At 40.4% G+C, this 20,238-nt stretch overlaps 1 protein-coding gene across 2 annotated transcripts in view; it reads right to left on the bottom strand.

The window, feature by feature from the left end:
• Positions 1–18,821, bottom strand: part of PPM1E (protein phosphatase, Mg2+/Mn2+ dependent 1E) — a 78,114-nt gene extending 59,293 nt beyond the window's left edge. The window contains exon 1 of one of the 2 annotated variants that reach the window (XM_072882495.1): positions 18,289–18,821. In XM_072882495.1, the coding sequence (XP_072738596.1) occupies positions 18,289–18,653 (365 nt within the window). In that variant the 5' untranslated portion in view covers positions 18,654–18,821. The remainder of the gene's footprint in view (positions 1–18,288) is intronic. The other variant, XM_072882496.1, reaches the window with a different exon arrangement.
• Between the last annotated feature and the right edge of the window lie 1,417 nt (positions 18,822–20,238).

Below are 20,238 nucleotides of genomic sequence, written 5' to 3'. Positions count from 1 at the left end.
CACCTCTGACTCTTCACTCCCTCTTTTATACTCCAGTGATATAAATCAACTTAGAGCATGTAAAGCTTATTTACATTCCTATGGCATTCTCTGAAACATGACCTAGAGGAAAATTTTCTCTTTGTCAGAATTTTCCTGCATGCTTAATTCAGAACAAAAAAAATCAGCACAAGAACTTACATATACACACTAGCATATCAATTAACTGATTTTATATTTTTTAGTATGCTTACAAGCATGTTATTTTTAACTAAGGAAACTAATTTCAGCCTGAAGAAGAGAAGGCTCCGGGGAGACCTTATAGCAGCCTTCCAGTACCTGAAGGGGCCTACAGGAAAGCTGGAGAGGGCCTTTTTACAAGGGCATGTAGTGACAGGACAAGGGGTAACGGCTTTAAACAGAAAGAGGGTAGATTTAGACTAGATAGAAGGAAGAAATTCTTCACTCTGAGGGTGGTGAGGCACTGGAACAGGTTGCCCAGAGAAGCTGTGGATGCCCCATCCCTGAAGTGTTCAAGGCCAGGCTGGATGGGGCTTTGAGCAACCTGGTACAGTGGAAGGCGTCCCTGCCCGTGGCAGGGGGGTTGGAACTAGATGGTCTTTAAGGTCCAAACCATTCTATGATTCTAACTTGATCTTACTGGTGAGCATGGGCAAGCTTTTTTACTTTCTTGGGTACAGGTAAAAGCTGTCATAGACAGGATCTGGGCTGTGTATTTGTGTGCTTAATTTTTTTTATTAACACCATAGCTTGGCCAATAGTTTGCAGAGATAAAATAATCTGAAAAATATTTTCAAGCATGATATCAAGGGTAACACTTCCTAAAGTGCTTTGTCTATGTTGTCATTTTTCAGAAATTTTCCCGGTTTGTTGTTCCCACCAGTGTTATGATAAGGGTAGCAATTTTAGACACCTCACTGTAAAATTTTTTTATCATGTCACTTACCCTTGCACTAAGTGAGACTAGCAGCTTGTATTTTCTGCTCATACTAACACTAGTAGTCTCTACTGTTTTCATGGATAGTACTGTAATGGTTTTATAACTACGCACAGAAAGCAACAGTAAAAGTTACAGTAAAATTAATCAGCCATGTATCTAGTTACCAGTGCTGTTTTAAAAATACATTGCCTTATCATGCATATATTTTTGTTTTTCTCAGATTATAACAAATGAATAATTAACCTTTGCAAGCAAATACAGAGAGTAGCATCATCCTCATACAATTAACTGTATTCACACAACAGACATGTGTAAACTATATTTGGATCCAGGAGGTAGAAAAAACAGATGAATCTGTGGAGCAAAAGAACACTTGTGAAATGCTTTCTTTTACAGGATATCCAAGCATGTAGGCTGGAACATGGAATTTGGGGAGTTACAAATACACTTAGTATAGCTGCAAATTCCTTATTTTGATATTAAGTCAACATATCACTCCACACTTAAATTCTGCTAGCAGCAAGCAGAGTACCAGATCTCTTACATACAAGAAAGAACAAATCTAATAATTACCAATTCCTCTTACATATCAGAAAGAACAAATCTACTAATTACCAATTCCATCCAAATGGATGTATTTTGGGGGCTGGAATTAGTAGATTAGTCGCAGTCTTTGACCTTTGAAACTAAAGTACATTGTCCTCCTCGCAATCTCTAACCAGCAGCAACCAAAGTTCATTAACACCAGTTTCTTGGGTAGCTTACTATGTCAATGTACTTCTGGTTTTTATGAGACTTCTAGACTATGATAAATTCTTATTTCCCGTTTATAAAACAGTAAAATAACATGAGGAGGAACTGATAGAGAATGACAGATTTATCTTCTCAAACTGCTTCAGGAAGCCTAAAAGCATCTATAGCTGGTTTGAACACAGAAACGCTGGTTGAAGAAAACAATTTGGACCATCTGTTTACCTTGCCAGACTTTCTTTGTCATGGAAGAAACAGTCAACACTGATAAAAGAGGATGGTGAAACCTAAGAAAGGTTACAATTCTGTAAATCCGTAGTAATAGCATTAAAGCTGTTGCACTATAGCTACTTTTGCAATTAGATTATTGAATAAATAAGTTAATATGGTTCAGAAAAAATGTGCAGTTTTCACTAAGGAATCAAATAGAATATACAGTTTTTCACCTTGGAGAGGGAGAAGGGGCATCAGTCCTTTAGTTTTCATCGATTTCAGCTGTCCAGACTTTAAATGGAACTGATAAGGTTATTAGGTTCAATCAGCATTTTATTCAGATGTTTAAATGCAGCCCATTAGGTATGAAGTTAGCAGGTAACTGACTAAAGAAGTGAGCATGCTAGCAATTCCTTTTAATAGTGTTTTAGTTGATCTGATGTTTCAGATGGTCTAATCACTCTCACACTTTTTTTTACATTATTTTCATTTGATACTGTGTCTATTACATTTTCTCATTCTGTCCCTTTATTCTTAAAGGGTTAATTGGTGACTTCTACGTATGTTGGAAAACAACCCCACTTAAATTTCCTCTGTTACAGATTCTATCACCTATCTCCTTGAAGAACTATTTTTCAGGGTTTGAGTGATGAGAAGTACTTTACTTAGAATTGGAGGAATTCTTGAAGCTTCAAAGTACCCATCAATGTCAATGTAAATATTTAAAGGAAAGAATTTGGATATCACAGCTGAAAAAAAAAATAATCTCAAGAGCAGTCTAGAAGACTCCATATGTTTACTCACAAAAAAAATCTGAAAAGCAAATGATTAAGTATTTATAGTGTAACTACCAGTAACAGGCTTTTTTACAGCTAGACATTTAATCTTTTGAAAGACATCACAAGTTTTCATTACATCCTATTTATGTGAAAAAGGTCCACATTTCACCTGACAGGCTAATAGCCTAGAAACATCCCAGAAGGTATAACAGCACAGGCTCAATCACTGACCACAGTGTATCACACCTATAACCTTTTCTTACAGGTTTTAAAAAAAAAAAAATTTAAAAAAATTAAAAATCTGTAATCTGTATAGTGGATTAAATTGTGGCCCAAAGGAAGCACTGGAGAATTATGGTTTTGAAGGGCACAGTTTCATCCCTTGATGCCAACTTGTGCAATTTCATGGCAAGTTTCATAGTATTTTGTGTTTTACTTCAACTATTTGAAACAAGCAAGTACTTTCAAATTTCAGATTATTCTTTTAAAAGAAAGCTTCCAAGCTGCTTGATTGCAAAGTAAAATGTTTGAAACATTGAAATGTTTCTAAGTACACTTTTCAGAAGCAAAACCAACACCAGGGTTTTTTCTCAATTATTTTAAATTTAGGTCAGTTTTATTGTTTTGAGCTAAATTGTGATACAATTATTACTTGGTCTGGCAGCATTATCTTCTTTACCTTTTCTTTTGCATGTTCTTCCCTCATTACAGTAGCAGAAGAAAAGCAAATGTCAAACAAGATTACCAACTCTGGATTTTTATTTGTAGCAGCAACACAATATAATTGTCTTTTACTTTATAACTACAGAAAGACATGAAAACTTTTTGATGGGGGGGCAGAGGGTGGGGAGAAAAGATTAAGGAGGAAAAGGATTTTCTTAAGTGGAGAGGAATTTTTTTTATGTTTACTTTTAAATCAAGACTGACTTGCTCTTTTTTTTTCTTTTATTATAAATTTCTTCCCACCTCCTGCCCTGTTTTATGTATTTATCCTTCCTTATTCATAGAACAGAAAAATAAAACAAATCATCTTCCTCAAAAAGAAGGATAAATATACAGTAAATTAATTAACGCAGTTCTGAAACATAAGGGTTTATAAAACTACAGGATGTGTTAGTTTATTCTTGTATTTAAAAGTACCAATTTTTTGAGGGTCATATCCTGTGCCTTTTTATTTAGCCCAAACTTCCTTTGACATAACTTGGAAGCTCTTGACATGCAGAAAATGTGAATTAGCCTTCATACGCATTGCCTAGCTTGGCATTTTCCTGAAACTTTCCATGTTTATTGTTGCTACCAGTATTACTCCAAGGGTAGCTATTTTAGACTTCTCACTGTAATCATTTTTATCATATCACTTAACCTTGCTCTAAACGAGACTAGCAACTCATATTCCCTACTGCTCCAGTGGATAACATTGTTTTGTCACCAAAAATGAATCATAGAATGGTTTGGATTGGAAGGGACCTCAAAGACCATCTAGTTCCAACCCCCCTGCCATGGGGGTTGCACTAGGCCAGGTTGCTCAAAGCCCTATCCAGCCTGGCCTTGAACACTTCAGGGATGGGGCATCCACAGCTTCTCTGGGCAACCTGTTCCAGTGCCTCACCACCCTCAGAGTGAAGAATTTCTTCCTTTATCTAATCTAAATCTACCCTCTTTCAGTTTAAAGCCACTACCCCTTGTCCTGTCACTACATGCCCTTGTAAAAAGGCCCTCTCCAGCTTTCCTGCAGGCCCCTTCAGGTACTGGCTGGCTGCTATAAGATCTCCCCGGAGCCTTCTCTTCCCCAGGCTGAACAACCCCAACTCTCTCAGCCTGTCTTCATAGGAGAGGTGCTCCAGCCCCCTGATCATCTTCGTGGCACCTCCTCTGGACCCGCTCCAACAGGTCCATGTCCTTCTTATGTTGGGGGCCCCACAGCTGAATGCAGTACTCCACGTGGGGTCTCACAAGAGCAGAGTAGAGGGGGAGAATCACCTCCCTTGACCTGCTGGTCACGCTTCTTTTGATGCAGCCCAGGATACGGTTGGCCTTCTGGGCTGCGACCGCACCTTGCCAGTTCATGTTGAGCTTCTCATCAACCAACACCCCCAAGTCCTTCTCCTCAGGGCTGCTCTCAATCCATTCTCTGCCCAGTGCTTAGGATTGCCCTGACCCACGTGCAGGACCTTGCACTTGGCCTTGTTGAACTTCATGAGGTTCACATGGGCCCACCTCTCAAGCCTGTCAAGGTCCCTCTGGATGGCATCTCTTCCCTCCAGTGTGTTGACCACAGCACACAGCTTGGTGTCATCGGCAGACTTGCTGAGGGTGCACTCACTCCCACTGTCCATGTTGCCGACAAAGATGTTAAACAGCACCGGTCCCAATACCGACCCCTGAGGAACACCAGTCGTCACTGGGCTCCACTTGGACATGGAGCCATTGACCACAACTCTTTGAGTGTGACCATCCAGCCAATTCCTTATCTGCTGAGCAGTCCATCCGTCAAATCCATGTGTCTCCAATTTAGAGACAAGGATGGCCTGTGGGACAGCGTCAAATGCTTTGCACAAGTCCAGGTAGATGATCTCAGTTGCTCTTCCCTTATCCACCAACACCATAACCCCATCATTGAAGGCCACCAAATTTGTCAGGCATGATTTGCCCTTAGTGAAGCCGTGTTGGCTGTCACCAATCACCTCCTTATTTTCCATGTGCCTTAGCATAGTTTCCAGGGGGATCTGCTCCGTGATCTTGCCAGGCACTGAGACTGACTGGCCTGTAGTTCCCTGGGTCTTCCTTTCTTCCCTTTTTAAAAATGGGGGGTTTGTTTCCCCTTTTCCAGTCAGTGGGAGCTTCACCAGACTGCCACAACTTTTCAAATATGATGAATAATGGCTTAGCAACTTCATCTGCTAGTTCCCTCAGGACCCACAGATGCATCTCATCAGGTCCCATGGACTTGTGCACCTTCAGGTTCCTTAGATAGTCTCAAACCTGATCTTCTCCTACAGTGGGCAGTTCGTCATTCTCCCAGTCCCTGCCTTTGCCTTCTGTGACTTGGGCGGTGTGGCTTGAGCGCTTGCTGGTAAAGACTGAGGCAAAGAAATCGTTGAGTACCTCAGCCTTCTCCATATCCCAGGTAGCCAGGTCTTCTGTTTCCTGCCGGAGAGGGCCCACATATTCCCTAGGCTTCCTTTTATCACCGACATACCTACAGAAACTTTTCTTGTTGCCCTTGATGTCCCTGGCCAGATTTAATTCTATCAGGGCTTTAGCTTTCCTAACCTGATCCCTGGCTGCTTGGACAATTTCTCTGTATTCCTCCCAGGCTACCTGTCCTTGCTTCCACCCTCTGTAGGCTTCTTTTTTGTGTTTGAGTTTGTCCAGGAGCTCCTTGTTCATCCATGCAGGCCTCCTGGTGGTTTTGCCTGACTTCCTCTTTGTTGGGATGCATCGCTCCTGAGCTTGGAGGAGGTGATCCTTGAATATTAACCAGCTTTCTTGGGCCCGTCTTCCCTCCAGGGCTTTATCCCATGGTACTCTACCAAGCAGATCCCTGAAGAGGCCAAAGTCTGCTCTCCTGAAGTCCAGTGTAGTGAGCTTGCTGTGCACCCTCCTCAGTGCCCTAAGGATCTTCAACTCCACCATTTCATGGTCACTGCAGCCAAGGCTGTCCTTTAGCTTCACATTCTCTACCAGCCCCTCCTCGTTAGTAAGAACAACGTCAAGCATAACACCTCTCCTCGTTGGCTCCTCTATCACTTGGAGAAGGAAGTTATCATCAACACATTCCAGGAACCTCCCGGATTACTTATGCCCTGCTGTGTTGTCCCTCCAACAGACATTGGGGTGGCTGAAGGCCTCCATGAGGACCAGGACTTGTGAATGTGAGGCTGCTCCTATCTATCTATAGAGGGCCTCATTCACTCAGTCTTCCTGGTCGGGTGGCCTGTAGCAGACCCCCACTATAATGTCACCTGTCCCTGCCCTCCCTTTAATCCTGACCCATAAGGTCTCGGTCAGCTCCTCATCCATCCCTAGGAGGAGCTCCAGGCACTCCAGCTGGTCATCGACATAGAGGGTGACACCCCCTCCTCCTCTCCCCTGCCTGTCCTTCCTAAAGACAATAACTAAGAAAAGTAAATACAAGTTCCTGTAGAATGTATTTCAAGAGTCTAGACAGACACTTTAGCTAGATACAATTCTGTGGTACTGCTTTTAGTAAAATATCTCAGATTTACTCTGTTCAGTTTTCTTTACTATCTTCACAAGATCGATTTTGCAGCAATCTCTTTTTTTCTAGCAAACTCTCTGAATCCTTATTCTACTATAAGTACTAACACAGACCATCAGTGCAAAATCCCACAAGATCCCATTATATAATACACCACAAGGCTACCAGAATAACATGAAGATACCGCATTTTTAATTTTTTGCAGTAGTGATCATATTGGAAAATAAGGAAAACGTTCTGCTAGCACATAGTATTTAAAATACTATATGATCTTATGCTATTATTTGCTTGTTAATTTTAACAAATCTAATTTCTTTTTTTTCCCAGCCTATAGAAATTTGGGGTTTTACTCCCACATAGAAGTAGCCCTTTAAAAAAAGGTTTTTTTCCTGATTTAACACTTCTGAATGTTTTGGTTTTTATCTGCTAGATGGCCACAGGCAAAATAGAACGGTGTCGTCCCTTTTTCACCACTAATAGGAGACAGTTGAATTGTTTTATCAATCTTTAAAAAAAAAAAAACCACACAAAACTGAGTGAAGCCTAAAACAGCTCCCTGAAAAGCATCTGTAACTGGTAACAAGATATTAATAGCAAACCCACATGAAAGCAAGAGCATAAGAAAGTACCAGATCTTTCTCTAACTTAAAAGGTAAAGTAACAGCATAGCCCCTAATATCTTGCAATTATGTCAAAGTAAGTATAAATACGGTAGTGCATAACCAACTTTGTTTAGGAAGTTTGCCACAATACAACAGGGGTTATAAAAAACTCTGATGAGTGTCTCTATTTTGCAGACCCATTTCACAGACTGACAATGATTCTCTAAGAAATGAAAGGAAGGAACATGGATGGGTCGCTCAGGTTGTGATATTATTTAATTCTTTCTTCCTCTTTCTGTTTTATCATTTCATGCTACCTGATAAGCTGTTTTTCATATCTTTAAAAATATAAAGCAGACTTCCTGAAAGTGCTTTCCTTTTTCTTTCTCTACTTCCTCAACAGATGTTTTTTGTTCTCTCTATTTCAGATGGCAATTTTCTCAGAATTAAAAACAAAAAACAACCCCCACACACAAGGTGTTGCTTCCAGATTTAATATTTTGATCCACTCCATAATAAAGAGGATAAGACTGCAAGATAGCTTGAAACTCCCTTGTTATTCTGAATTTCTGTTTGGCTAGATAATTTTTGTTCATAAAGGGACTGATCAAAATTTGGTGTTTAAGAGAGCTTAGACAGACAGACAAGTAAATATATATACACACAAACATACGTGTCTTACTATAACATTTCTGGGGCTGTTACAACCTTTGTCTTTATTCCTGTTAAGATGCACAGACATGGCATGGAAACAGAAATTGCATTACTTCATCAGTTTTCAGAGGACAATAAATTAAACTGAACAGCTTTCAATATGTTAATGCAAAACTGCCTTTTATTAAGTAAATTATATATTTTGTAATATATAAATTATACATTTTGTAATTGTTTTTTAAAATCTGTTTAATATAGAATTGCATTACTAGAAATAGAAGAACACCTTTTACAAAAAGATTTAATCAAAATATTTAGAGTCCATTGCTTTCTGCATTAAATTTTAAACTACTTTGGATGAATTTAAGAAGTGTTTTTTGGATTTATTGTATTCTACTATATACACTGATTCTAGATAATTAAAAATGCCTGTTCTTAATCCCTGCTGACAAACCTTTCTTCTCACATCTCCCAAGACATAGGGAGAGTTTGTAAGATTTTTTGGGGGAAAATATTTTAGGATATTTAGTAATTTCGTAGGAGAAAATATTTTTTCTTTAATCCCCAGAGCTAGATTTAGAACTTTGTGGCTTGTCTCATGTTTTTAAAAATGACTGTACTGTATGTCATAAACAGCATCAGCACTTATAAAAACAAAGTGAATGTGAATTGCACCAAGTCAGTTTTGTGAGGTGCTAAACCAAAAGTATCTAATATCCAAAAATGTTTTTCTAAAATTAGTATACAATGTAATTAGCAGGATTTAAAGTATTCTATATGATCATTTGGGTCATTCATAATCAGTCAAACTGAAAAAGGTTAACACCAATGAGGAAAGTTTAAAGCACTTAAAATTCATTCTCAGATGAACAATGCACTGGGGAAGAGGATCAGATTACTTAATATATGCTCAGTTCTCCTCTCCAACCAAGTAGCCTGGGCATACATCCCCAGACAGACTCTCTTGGAAACTACATCTTCTTTTCTCCACTTATTTCATTGGGAATTGCACAAGTGTTACACAGTGATAACTCTAACCTTCCGTTTATATGGAAGACAATTCTCTTCATGGATTTTACACAGTTTGTACCACTGAGGTAAAAAGTTAAAGGCCAGAGAAGAGAGCTCACACTTTTTTTATTATTTTTAAAGCATGTGCAGTATTTGGTCAGGGGGGAGTTCTTTCTCTCTTCTGATCTATCAGATATAAATGAATAATATATCTCACTTTCTCTTTAGATTTCTAAGACATGAATATAGCTCAAATGTCATCCTTTTTGGGCACATCAAAACTGCTATTAGTTACTACTATTTGCCATCACAGAGGAATCATATGTACAAGCACCACTTTGAAATCACTTCCATGTGTCAAAATTTTAAAATACTCAGTAGAAATCCAAGATCTCTGTTAACTATTATAACAGATGTTTATTTGAACCTAACATAGACCAACCTTAGTAGTTCAGCACAGTATTTCTATCAATGCTCATTTCTATTGGGGGCACTTTCACCAACAATTCACATTTGAATGTCCAGGTTAGGACCAATTCATTTTCTTCTAAAATCTGACATAACCTTTTTGGAGTACCAAGAAGAGGAGAGATTAAATTCATTTTATAACAGATACTTCCCTTATTCTCTGTGGAGTACACTCCAGTGAGAAAGCAGAACTAAGAACCCAATGCACCCCTGTTCTGCAAGCAGAAAGTATATCTGTTCCCCAAACAATAGTGTTCCTCCTAATCTCTAGAAATATTGAGCTTCTGACTTCTCGTTACCTAACACATAGGTTTTTACACAGCTTTTCAGAAGCAAGTGGTAGTAAGACAGCTGAGAGCATAAACTCCTTTAAGATAGGGCCCTTTATATATAAATACATGCATTCAATCATATTTGCCTCAAACACAATGATTAGATGACTAAACAGAATGACACTACTTAGAAGAAAAGCTTGTAAATGCTTCAGTTTAAACTAATCATACACACTTACATATACAGCATGATATATGTTTTATATTAGCTTATTAGTTTAAATTCTTACTTTTTATGCAGGTAGGAATTTTAGATAGTTTACCACTGTCCTCAACTGGGCCCATAGGTTCCAATAGAAACTGAATGTTTCCCTTGATTTTCAGGTGATCTATTATAAACCAATAAACCAAATACCTTATTTTAAAAAAAGTATTATGAGCTTTATCAACACTATCATATAATTTTAAAAAATAATCAGGCAACGTCTAACTGAGCAAAAGCTCATTGCATGTAAAGCTAGTATACACAGAAAACCAAATTTTAGTTACCTAATATTGTCTCTGTTGAGAAAGATAAAAAGAAAACACATAACTATTTGTTGAATGCTCAACTAGAGCGTAAGGGTTTCAGCCTTCCACAACTTCAAGTCAGGACTGAAAGTAAAAGAATCGTTCTAGAAGCTCATTAATATAACATGTAGAGTACAGTGTTCATAACACTAATGAGGAATAACTTACCACATTCATTTCAGATTTTTGAACCTCAGTAAGAAGGTCATAGCCTGAGGTGAAAGGAACAGCCCTAGAGACAGTGCCAAGAAGTTAAAATGCCAAGGCCTATTTTTATACGCTGCTTCTATTTTTAGTTACATCACGATGGAAGTACAGAGCTTATGAAAAAATCATATTCTCAAATGAGAGAAAGTACTCAAATTCTGTATTGTAAATGAAGAGCAAAAGAAACTAAACTTGAAAAATTGTTAGGTACAATTTAACAGACTTTACTGGATCATAAAAGGCCAGCAAAAATAGCTTCAAATCATATCCTCTGAGAAAATTAACTTTACGGAGGTACCCACAATTTTACCCAATTAATCAAATATTCCTTGTATTGTAATTACAGCTACAAGAAAGTGCAAATGTTTCCCAATTCAGACTTGTCTGCATCCAAGAACATTTTCCCATGATCAAAGTTTAGCAGTCAACTTTTTAATCCTGCTCTACCAACAAAAAATATCAAACTTTTCAACTGATTGCATGCAGAGTTCAGAACTGGTGAGCAGTACGACAGCTTAAAATGTTGGTTCAGTTACTCAGTCATTAGTTGCTTTTAGCTGCTTTCCATCTAATATAAACATAAACTGAGGTAATCCTGCAATCTAGTTAACTCGTTTAACTTCTGTATTAATTATTGAAGTACCCAAGGGCAGCTATTTCCCATGCAGTTCTAATTTATTACTCTGATGATTACTTCTTTATAAAATATCTTATTAAAGGTGGGTAATGTTGTTTCTTCCTAATGAAGTACAAAGGCAGAGTAGAAATGTTTCTGTAAAACAAGTCCACAATCTGCATTCATTTTATCTAATCACTAATATTTAAACAACAAAAATCTAGAATATTTGTTTAGTGGTTGATTTCAGCTAAACCAAAGATGAGGAACTACACTATAATATGTAGCAATGACCATTTACAGTTTTGTAGCATGTCACAGGTTACTAACACGTCATGGACACATATTGTCCAGGACACATTTATTTTTATAACCATTTGCATTACGTAATCATGATTGCATTGCATAAGACAGTCTTGCAGCATGGTTCAAAGAACATCTAATGTTTTAAAGCGCGAACTCCATTTCATCTCATTTTTCACATCTTTCCTAGTCAGTGAGAATATTTCCTAGGAGAAAACAACCCAAAAAACAGTACGCACCAAACAATGGGAAGAAAGAAAATGGTGCAGAACAGCCAGAGATTATTTCAGAGCGACATCAAATATAGGAATAAATAGTACTCTTCTTATCTGCGTACTACATGCCCTGTTGCTTTTGCTTTTAATGTGATCATGTAAGCAATTTAGCAAGACAACAAAAATGAATGAGAGCATACACCAGTGACAGAGCAGTCAAGGCATTGAAACTTCCACTAACATACTGTAAAGCAAACTGAAAGTTTAACCTTAACATCAATAAAAATATTTTTTTAAAATCTGCTGTGAAAAGAACCACAACCAAGTAGACTATCTTTTCTTCAAAGTACAGCTGGAGAAATACTCTGCCATTGTTGAAGGTAATTACAATGAGAAATTTTAAGGATAAAAATATTCTATACAGAGTGTTTTGTGCAAAAAAGAAGAATTGCTAAATAAACTCTCTAAAAGAATGAAGCCTAACATGCTCATCACATCCAAAAGACAGAGTCAAAAGTAGTTTCATAAGATGGCCAATAAGATTTTAGTTAGTCAAAGGTTTTTGAGTATCTTATAAATTAAAAGTAACATATTGCATTTATTATAAAGATTCATATATACATTCTTTCTTGATAACTCAATCTAGTTTCAACAGTGGTTATATAAGGTCCAAAAAAAGAATGTGTTAGCACAGATCTAATTTTTCAATCAGTTTGTATGCAAAAGCAAACAGCTTCACTAGGAGTAGTAGAATCTATGCAAATTGCTCTTGGGTCAAAAAAATCTTGGTGTGAAAAGCTCCTAACAAAATTAATTCCCTTTAATTTATTATACTACTAGCACCATTCACTGAAATAAAAGCACTGGAATGAATATATTCCCATAATCTGTTCACTAAGAATGATTTTTTAATGCTATATAAAGCAACTTCCAAGCACAGTCACCATTGCACTTGAAAAACTCACCATCCTTTTAATCATAAATTAGTAAGTTTTGAAATGTCACCATATATATTAACCATTACAAAATGTAAATCTGCAATTTAAATAGCTCTTTTTAGCTGATACTCTTTTTTTAAAAGGAGTATCAAAATATTTTATTTGATTCAGTATTTTTAAAAGCGTGGGAGCATGAACTGAAGATGCCTTAAAAGCAGCTTAGAGAATCTCTCACTATGTAAACCATTAGTTGTGTTTTGAAAGTGATTATCATTAAATACCACCTATTTGTAGATTAGAACGATTTCCAGTCTAAAGTGTATGAAATGTGCGTATCTCTGCATGCTACGACATCACCATCATCCAATATATGGGTTGAATTTCATAGTAGCTCTCTTAAAGAGTAATAAGGCATTAATAACAATACTGAAGTTCTCTCAACTGTCCGCATACACTTCTATCAGATAATTTAGAATTTCTCTACAGAGAAGCACCAGGATTTCTAGGACCAAAATCCCTTGGGTCTGAGGACGTCAGCATCAGCAGCCATACCCACACAGCCCTACACCTTAGCGGCAGAGCTTGGTGCTCACTGCTGAGTCTCTGGGACTCCAGGCCACTGTTGCTCACTCTGTAGCACATGGCTGGCAGCAGCCAGCTCAACAACTACCCTCAGAAAGAGATTCCTAATCTTGCAGGGGGCTTCAGTGAGACATTAACACAGCTACAACCTGCCTCGCCTGCCTTCCCCTCCTTCAGGCCATAATACTGTCATGCTGTTACCCAGGAACAAGCTAAGGTGCAGAACCAAATCATCAACAGAGCTGGGGGTGGGAAATTTAATGTTCTCTGTCAAACCTCCTCGTTAACCATTAGAAAATTCCCAAAACAGATGCAACCAGTAACTACTCCAGTCATTTATTGTGAGCATGGGCCAACATTATCATCACTTCCATTGTAAAACCTCACAAAAGATGAAACAAGTACCATCTTAAAAAGGATGGTATTTCTTTGTCGTTGGTCCTTGTGATTAATATTAGAGATGGCAAGTACTTAATTGTATTTCCTAAAAGGGCTTTTAGGTTGCAATCAATAGAATAGATGATAAAAGACAAATTATAAAAAGAGTAAAACATCACAGCCTGCTTAATATGATGTTAAAAAAGCCAATCTAGCATAATATATGAATTTCAATTTACAGATAGTGACAACAATGCCAGCTCTCATACGATAGGGGTTAAGAAAGCAAGTTAAACACATGTACATCTGCCTTTTAAAGGGAGAAGATACAGTCTCTTCACTCATCAGTGATGGAGACAGCAGATGAAACATTGGTTTCCAGTTAAGAGCTTACTTTATAAAAAAAGATTTCTGCTCACGTAAAATTACCATGAAAAGTTCTTCCTCTTTAGCTTAAAATTGCAAGTTGAGGGGCAAGGACTCCACTCTTATTTACTGTCCACATTTTACATAATTGCAATGTTAAAAGGTTGAGTCTACATTGCCTTTCTTGATTTTTCATAGCAAGACTGTGGGGAATACTTATACCTAAATAAAAATATTTTCCTTCTTTAAAATAAAGAAAGGATTAATTTTTTAAAAAATCTCACTTCAAGTATTGCATTTTTTAATTCTAAACTTGGGATCTATGATATTCGGTGAATGTTGCATAGTATTCTGCAAAGAAATCTAAAAGAGCAATGCTTACAAGTTTTTCTTTTTGTATTCCAAGTCAGAGCAAGATTTTTGCAGTCCTCAAAATAATAATTTTGTTGTCAGTGCCTTAGTTAAGCACTTAAGATGACATAACATTAATTTCTGGGGGTTTTTTGTTTTTTGGGGGGGGGGGTGTTTTTTGGGGGGGTTTTTTGTTTGTTTTTTTACTTTCAATCTTTTGCAAATCTCAACACTGGAGAAATAGGCCTACTTTCTAAGCTTGCTATAGATGTTTCTAAATAAATATTTGAAAGCAAAATATTGCACCACCAAAATCACTGAAATTAAACCTGACCCTACAAATGACACTAATTATATCTATTCGCAGCAAAGCTTGGGAAAAAAAAAAGGGGGGACAATATACAACTGAATTTTTCAAATTACTTCATTAGTACAGGAAAAACTGTAACAGCAAGATAAATTTGTTCTTCCTAGCGGCACAACTTCTAAGGGTGCACTGTTTGACTCAGTCTAGCCCTCTCCTCTCTTAGCAACCACATCTTTGTTGATTAGTTTTTCAGATGTCTTATCAAGAACCAGCTTTTTTAATACATTAGATTTAATAAAAGTATCAGTAGAAAGAGGAAAAGAACAGAGCACGATATATAACTTTGTTACATCAAGTCAGTAACTTCTTCCTTTAAAATAAGTCAGAAATGAGGTCAACTCCTGAATCAGTGGAAGCAAGCAACGAGGTCTCACATTTAATAGATGTAAGATTAAGTCCTTAGTATGTTTGTTTCTACATAGAAACTATTTAAATTATATAGCTTTATCTTGAAAAAGACGTTAGAGAAGATAATCGCAAAATGATCTTTCAAGCTATCATCCAATGTTCCAAAGCAATTCCTCAAAAGTTACTCTTTTTTAATTATTTTCTTCATCTAACATACCTCCTTATTGATCAGTTTCATTCTGTCAAGGACCACTAAGAAAGCACACAGTACACATTTTGTGGCATTTAGACACATATAAAGATTACATTAATCTAATTTTCCAAGCATATGCTGTCTCTAGAAAGAAACCAGGAACTGGAAATCTCAGAGGGGAATATGAGTCTTTTGGAAAATAGCAGGAAAATCTCATAAATAGGAACTCTTTGATACTGATCTACACAGTGGCAAAAAATGATTTTATTTTTTCATGATTGGTAGTATGTTCTCATTTCTGAGATGGTCTAACTTCCCTCAAAAAGAACTAAAGCTTAAAATAGCTGAAAAACAGCTGTTGGTTTTTTCACAGTAATGGGTTTTATCCTCATGCTACATATAATGCAAACCAGTCATTTGACTAATATATAGTTAGAGTTACAGAAAACATGCCTTCACAATATAGTCTTTCTTGCTAATGACATACCAATAAAATATTCCCCTTCACATGAGTTTTCATGTGTTATTTTTCTTTTTAACACTATAATAACCATTTGGCACAAGAGTAGCTTTATTCACATGCATGAAGTTTCCCATCTTTGGAGTCATCTGACTAGTTGAACCCTTTGCTGTAAAGGGGGAAGACATTCTACTTTTGCCTGTTTTATAGTCTTGTGACAGTTTTAAGTTTCTCTGGTGACTGGGAAGTGTACTAAAAATACAATACTTTACCTGAAGAACAGTTTTGCATACTTGTACTTACCTCAGATTCCACCATTACTCAAAAAAAAGCTATTTCAGTTTAGCTTTTTGTATTGAAAGTTATTAGATTTGGCTTATAATATTTTAAAATATTTTAAAGAATTACATTTTGCAGTTATGTTAGCTAGACAGACATAAATCAATGTCTATCAATCTTCAGCTAAAAGATACTAATTTACTATTTGAAAATGCATTTTCTATACATTGACAAAATATTTAAGCCTTTGGAAAACAACTTTCTTACAACACGATCCCCTGCTCCCTTAGTTTTGAAGCAGATATTGCTTTTTGCTTCATAATGTAGGTGCCTATAGAAGGAAGTCTGCATTGATTTCACCATAAACAAAGCCAAGGAGATGCTTCATTCAGCAACCATCAAAAGATTTATACAAAGGCTGAGGAAAAAAAAAAAAACAAAACACACAACCTGGCAAGAGCTATCCCTATATAAAGAATCGTCACAAAATGTCTTTTTTTTTTTTTTTCTTAATAATTTAATCCGTGAATATGGGCCTCAGAAGCTGGGGAATCTAAGTCTGCCTGTCCTGGGGTACGGGAACATGCAGAGAGAGAAAGGGGCGGGGGGGGGGTGGAATTCAAGTTCAAAATCATTTCATAGATATACTTTAAATAATACTTTAAAATAATCTTCTCTATATCTAGAACTTTACTTAAACTAATCTGACTTTTGATTTCACAAGTCTGTTTTAAAAAAAACAAAACATGTTCCGAATACGTAGAAGGGATTTGCCTTTCTCCTCTCCAGCACATCCTATGAATGTGCTGCTGTATTCCAGAGAAAGACTTTCCAAAGGTGGCAGGGTGAGCATGTGTGAATAGGAGAGCTTTGTCCTCTGCAGCTATCATTGTGTTGTCCCTATCGTCCACAAACGCAGAGGGCAGATGAGAATTGAATAGAAACAGACCATACAGTTGTAAAACCCGGTTCTTTATTTATTTATTTTTGCGACTGAGTAATACCTCTCATTACAATTATCAGCTCAATGGCAGAAAGCTCCCCGGTGTGCTGTGCATATTTTCACAGGTTCATTTGTCTCCTCCTGTGGCATCAGTTTAAAAAGGTTCCTAAAGAAACGCCACTAACAACCACTTCTATTTCAAGCCTTCAAAGCCAAAGCTGAGCACAATACAAGGCACTGGTAACTGATCTTTAGGTTTCAGTCCACAGACTTTTCACACTGGGAATAGATCCCATCTGTTTCCTCTTTATGCACCAGCCTTTAGAAAGCACAGATCTGGAAACTGCCTCCGTACAGAACAGAGTATAGCTGGCTTTCCCCAGCTGACGATAGAAAGAGCCCCATGATCATGGATAGCTTTCTCCTAAGGCTTTCTACTCCTCTTTTCTCCCTAATCTGTAGATACATGGTGTGGTTTTCTCGATGTGGGGTTTTTTTTTGAGGGGGGAAGGGAGTGGACTGCCTCTCTTTTCTTGCCCCTTGTTCTCCCCCCCTTCCTTCTTTCTTGGCAGAGGTTTCCCCATTTACAAACCCTCACGCAAGGAACATTTCAATTTCAAGCCTCAGTACAATCAACCACAGGCAAACCCCGCTCTTGCTTTGGCACCAGAGCGTGAGACATTTCCCCCCACCACTCTCCCTCCCCAAGCAAGCTGCTCTCCAGATGGATGCTCCTGGCTCTCCCTTGTCTATTCCCTTCGCCTCTTCGCTCCCTGTCCCGGCGAGAGGGAAGGAGGGGGGCAGAGAGCAGAGGCGTGTTTTGGGCGGGGGGAACAGGACAGACCAGGACGCTTTGATCCCGAGCAGCTCAGCACTACCAAAGTCCTTAACTCCTTGCCCGGGGGACCTTCCCCTCCCCAAGCACCCTGCCCTCGCCTTCCCCAGCAGGACGGTCTCCCTCAGCCCCACACCCTGCCCTCGCCCCCCAACATGGGGGGCTCCACCGCCCCACGCCCTACCCTCCGCCTGCCCACACGCGGAGCGCGGGTTCCCTCAGCCCCGCACTGGAGACTCCCCACACACAGGAGGGGTCCCTCAGCCCCACACCCTGCCCCCACCTCCCGCCACACGGGGGGGGTCCCTCAGCCCCACACAGGAGGCCGCCCTCAGCCCCACACAGGAGGCCGCCCTCAGCCCCACACAGGAGGCCGCCCTCCCTCCCCTCAGCGCGGCGGGAGGCTCCCCTCAGCCCGGCACTCACTACTTGTAGAGCTGCTGCAGGCAGAGGTCCAGGCACTCGCCCTCCACCTCCTCCTCCGTGATGTACTCCGAGAGCGGCCGGGGCAGCGGGGGCAGCGGCGGGGGAGGCGGCGGCGGGGCGGGCGGCTGAGGGTCGCCGGCGTCGCCCTCAGCCTCCTCCGCCTCGGCGGCCGTTCCCGCTTCTCCCTCTGCGCCGGGGTCCTCGTCAGCGGCGGCCGCGGCGTCGGCAGCGGGGGGGGGAGCTGGCGCCGGCTCTGCCCCGAAGGGCCCGCGGAACTCGCCCAAGAACAGCTCGAGGAAGCGGCGGTAGCTCTTCTCCTCCGCGCTGCCGCCGCCGCTGCTGCTGCCCGAGCCGCCCGCGGCCATTGCTTCGCATTCCCGGCCGCCCGCCGGCGGATCAGCACTGCGCCCGCAGAGAGCTCCCTGCCCGCCGCCGCCGCCGGCAGCCGCCTGCCTCCCGCCCGCCCGCCTGCGCGCGCGCTCCCGAGCCGGACCCGCGGGGGCGCGCACGCCGCGGGAGGAGGGGGGGAGAGCGGGGGCGCGCGCCCCAGCGGCGGGAGCGCGGCCGGTGGTGAGGGGGCTGAGGGGTCGGGGCCGCGGCCTGAGGGGGAGGCTCTGCCCGCGGCGGGAAGGGAAGGAGGGCGAGCGGGGGAAGGCAGGTGGAGGGCAGGCGCGCTGACAGCCGCGCCGATGTGATGAGTCATGCGCAGGCAGCCAGACGCGTAGGTTCCTCACAGGAACCCGAAGGAAACCTGAGAGCACATTCCCTATTACCTAATCTCTGCCTCAGGATTTCCCTGCGCTCATCGTTTCCGGCGCTGGTGTCGCCTCCGCGGGCTCCCGCTCGCTGCCAGGACGGGGCCGGAGGGTAAGCGGGGCCGGGGCTGGGGGCGGCTCGGCCCGGCCTCACCTCGTGGCGTGGGGACATCGCTGCCCCGCGGAGCCGGCAGCCCCGGGCTGGCTGCCAGGCGGAGTCTCTGAAGAGTGGTTTTGAAATCAGAGTGGGTTAGCGTGAGGGAAACTGGCAATTAAACATACGGTATTTCAGCAAAAATGTCCTCTCCAGAAACCCCGTGGTGTAGCGTGTGCGGCCCTGGGCTGCCCCGCACCGAGGGTGACCTGGCGGGTCTGTCGTGTGGGGCCCAGGCTGAGCTCCCGCGCTTGCCGCGGCGGTGGGGCTGCGAGCCCCCCGCTCCTCACCCCGTGCCTTTCCAGAGACTCCCCGTATTCCTGGGAAGGGGAGCTTTGGGGTCGTATTTACCCATTTCCAACACTTAGCAACAAAACTTCTGATGCTAATTTATGTTCAAGAACGCCATATGAATAGCCATATGCATTCATAAATGACACATTACATGATATCCACAGGTTCGATGTTCTGGCAAAGGAGAGTTCATGAGTAGCTGAAGATGTTAGACCGAATTAAACTTAAAAAGTTATAGCCAGTCAGTGGGAGACAACCTGAAATTGATATTCTACTGCTGACTAATAAACGTCTTTCATCTGTGAAAGGCATTTTGGCTTTTCTTTGTTGCTGCTGAAAAGCTATTTTCAGAGCTATCAGGTCCATAAATACCAACAATGAACAGGTATAATTGCCACACATTTAAAATAGCTTGTACACATGGGAGGGAACGATATCCTTAATGTCAGATATACCTTGAAAAATGGCCAAATCACAAGCTTCATATGCAAAAATATTATCAAATTTTAATGGATTATAACAAGGACAGTAGCTTGCTGAAACCTGTTGTTCTCTGCATTGTAGTAATTACCTCTGCATGTCAGGTGCTGCTGTAAATCTGTCTTCTGTTTGGTGAATTGTTATTTCAAAGCCAAACTAATCTTAGAATATTTCCGGCAACTGCATTGACTGATCGTATTGCAATCTTGTGAATATGTAAAAGCCATGAGAGTTAAAAATGTGATTGTCACAGTTAGTCTTAGTCTT

This window comes from Ciconia boyciana, chromosome 17 (genome assembly GCF_034638445.1).
Source record: "Ciconia boyciana chromosome 17, ASM3463844v1, whole genome shotgun sequence".
Classification (NCBI taxonomy): Eukaryota; Metazoa; Chordata; class Aves; order Ciconiiformes; family Ciconiidae; genus Ciconia; species Ciconia boyciana.
Note: the sequence above shows the minus strand (reverse complement) of the source record. Positions and strands in the feature narration are given on the sequence as shown.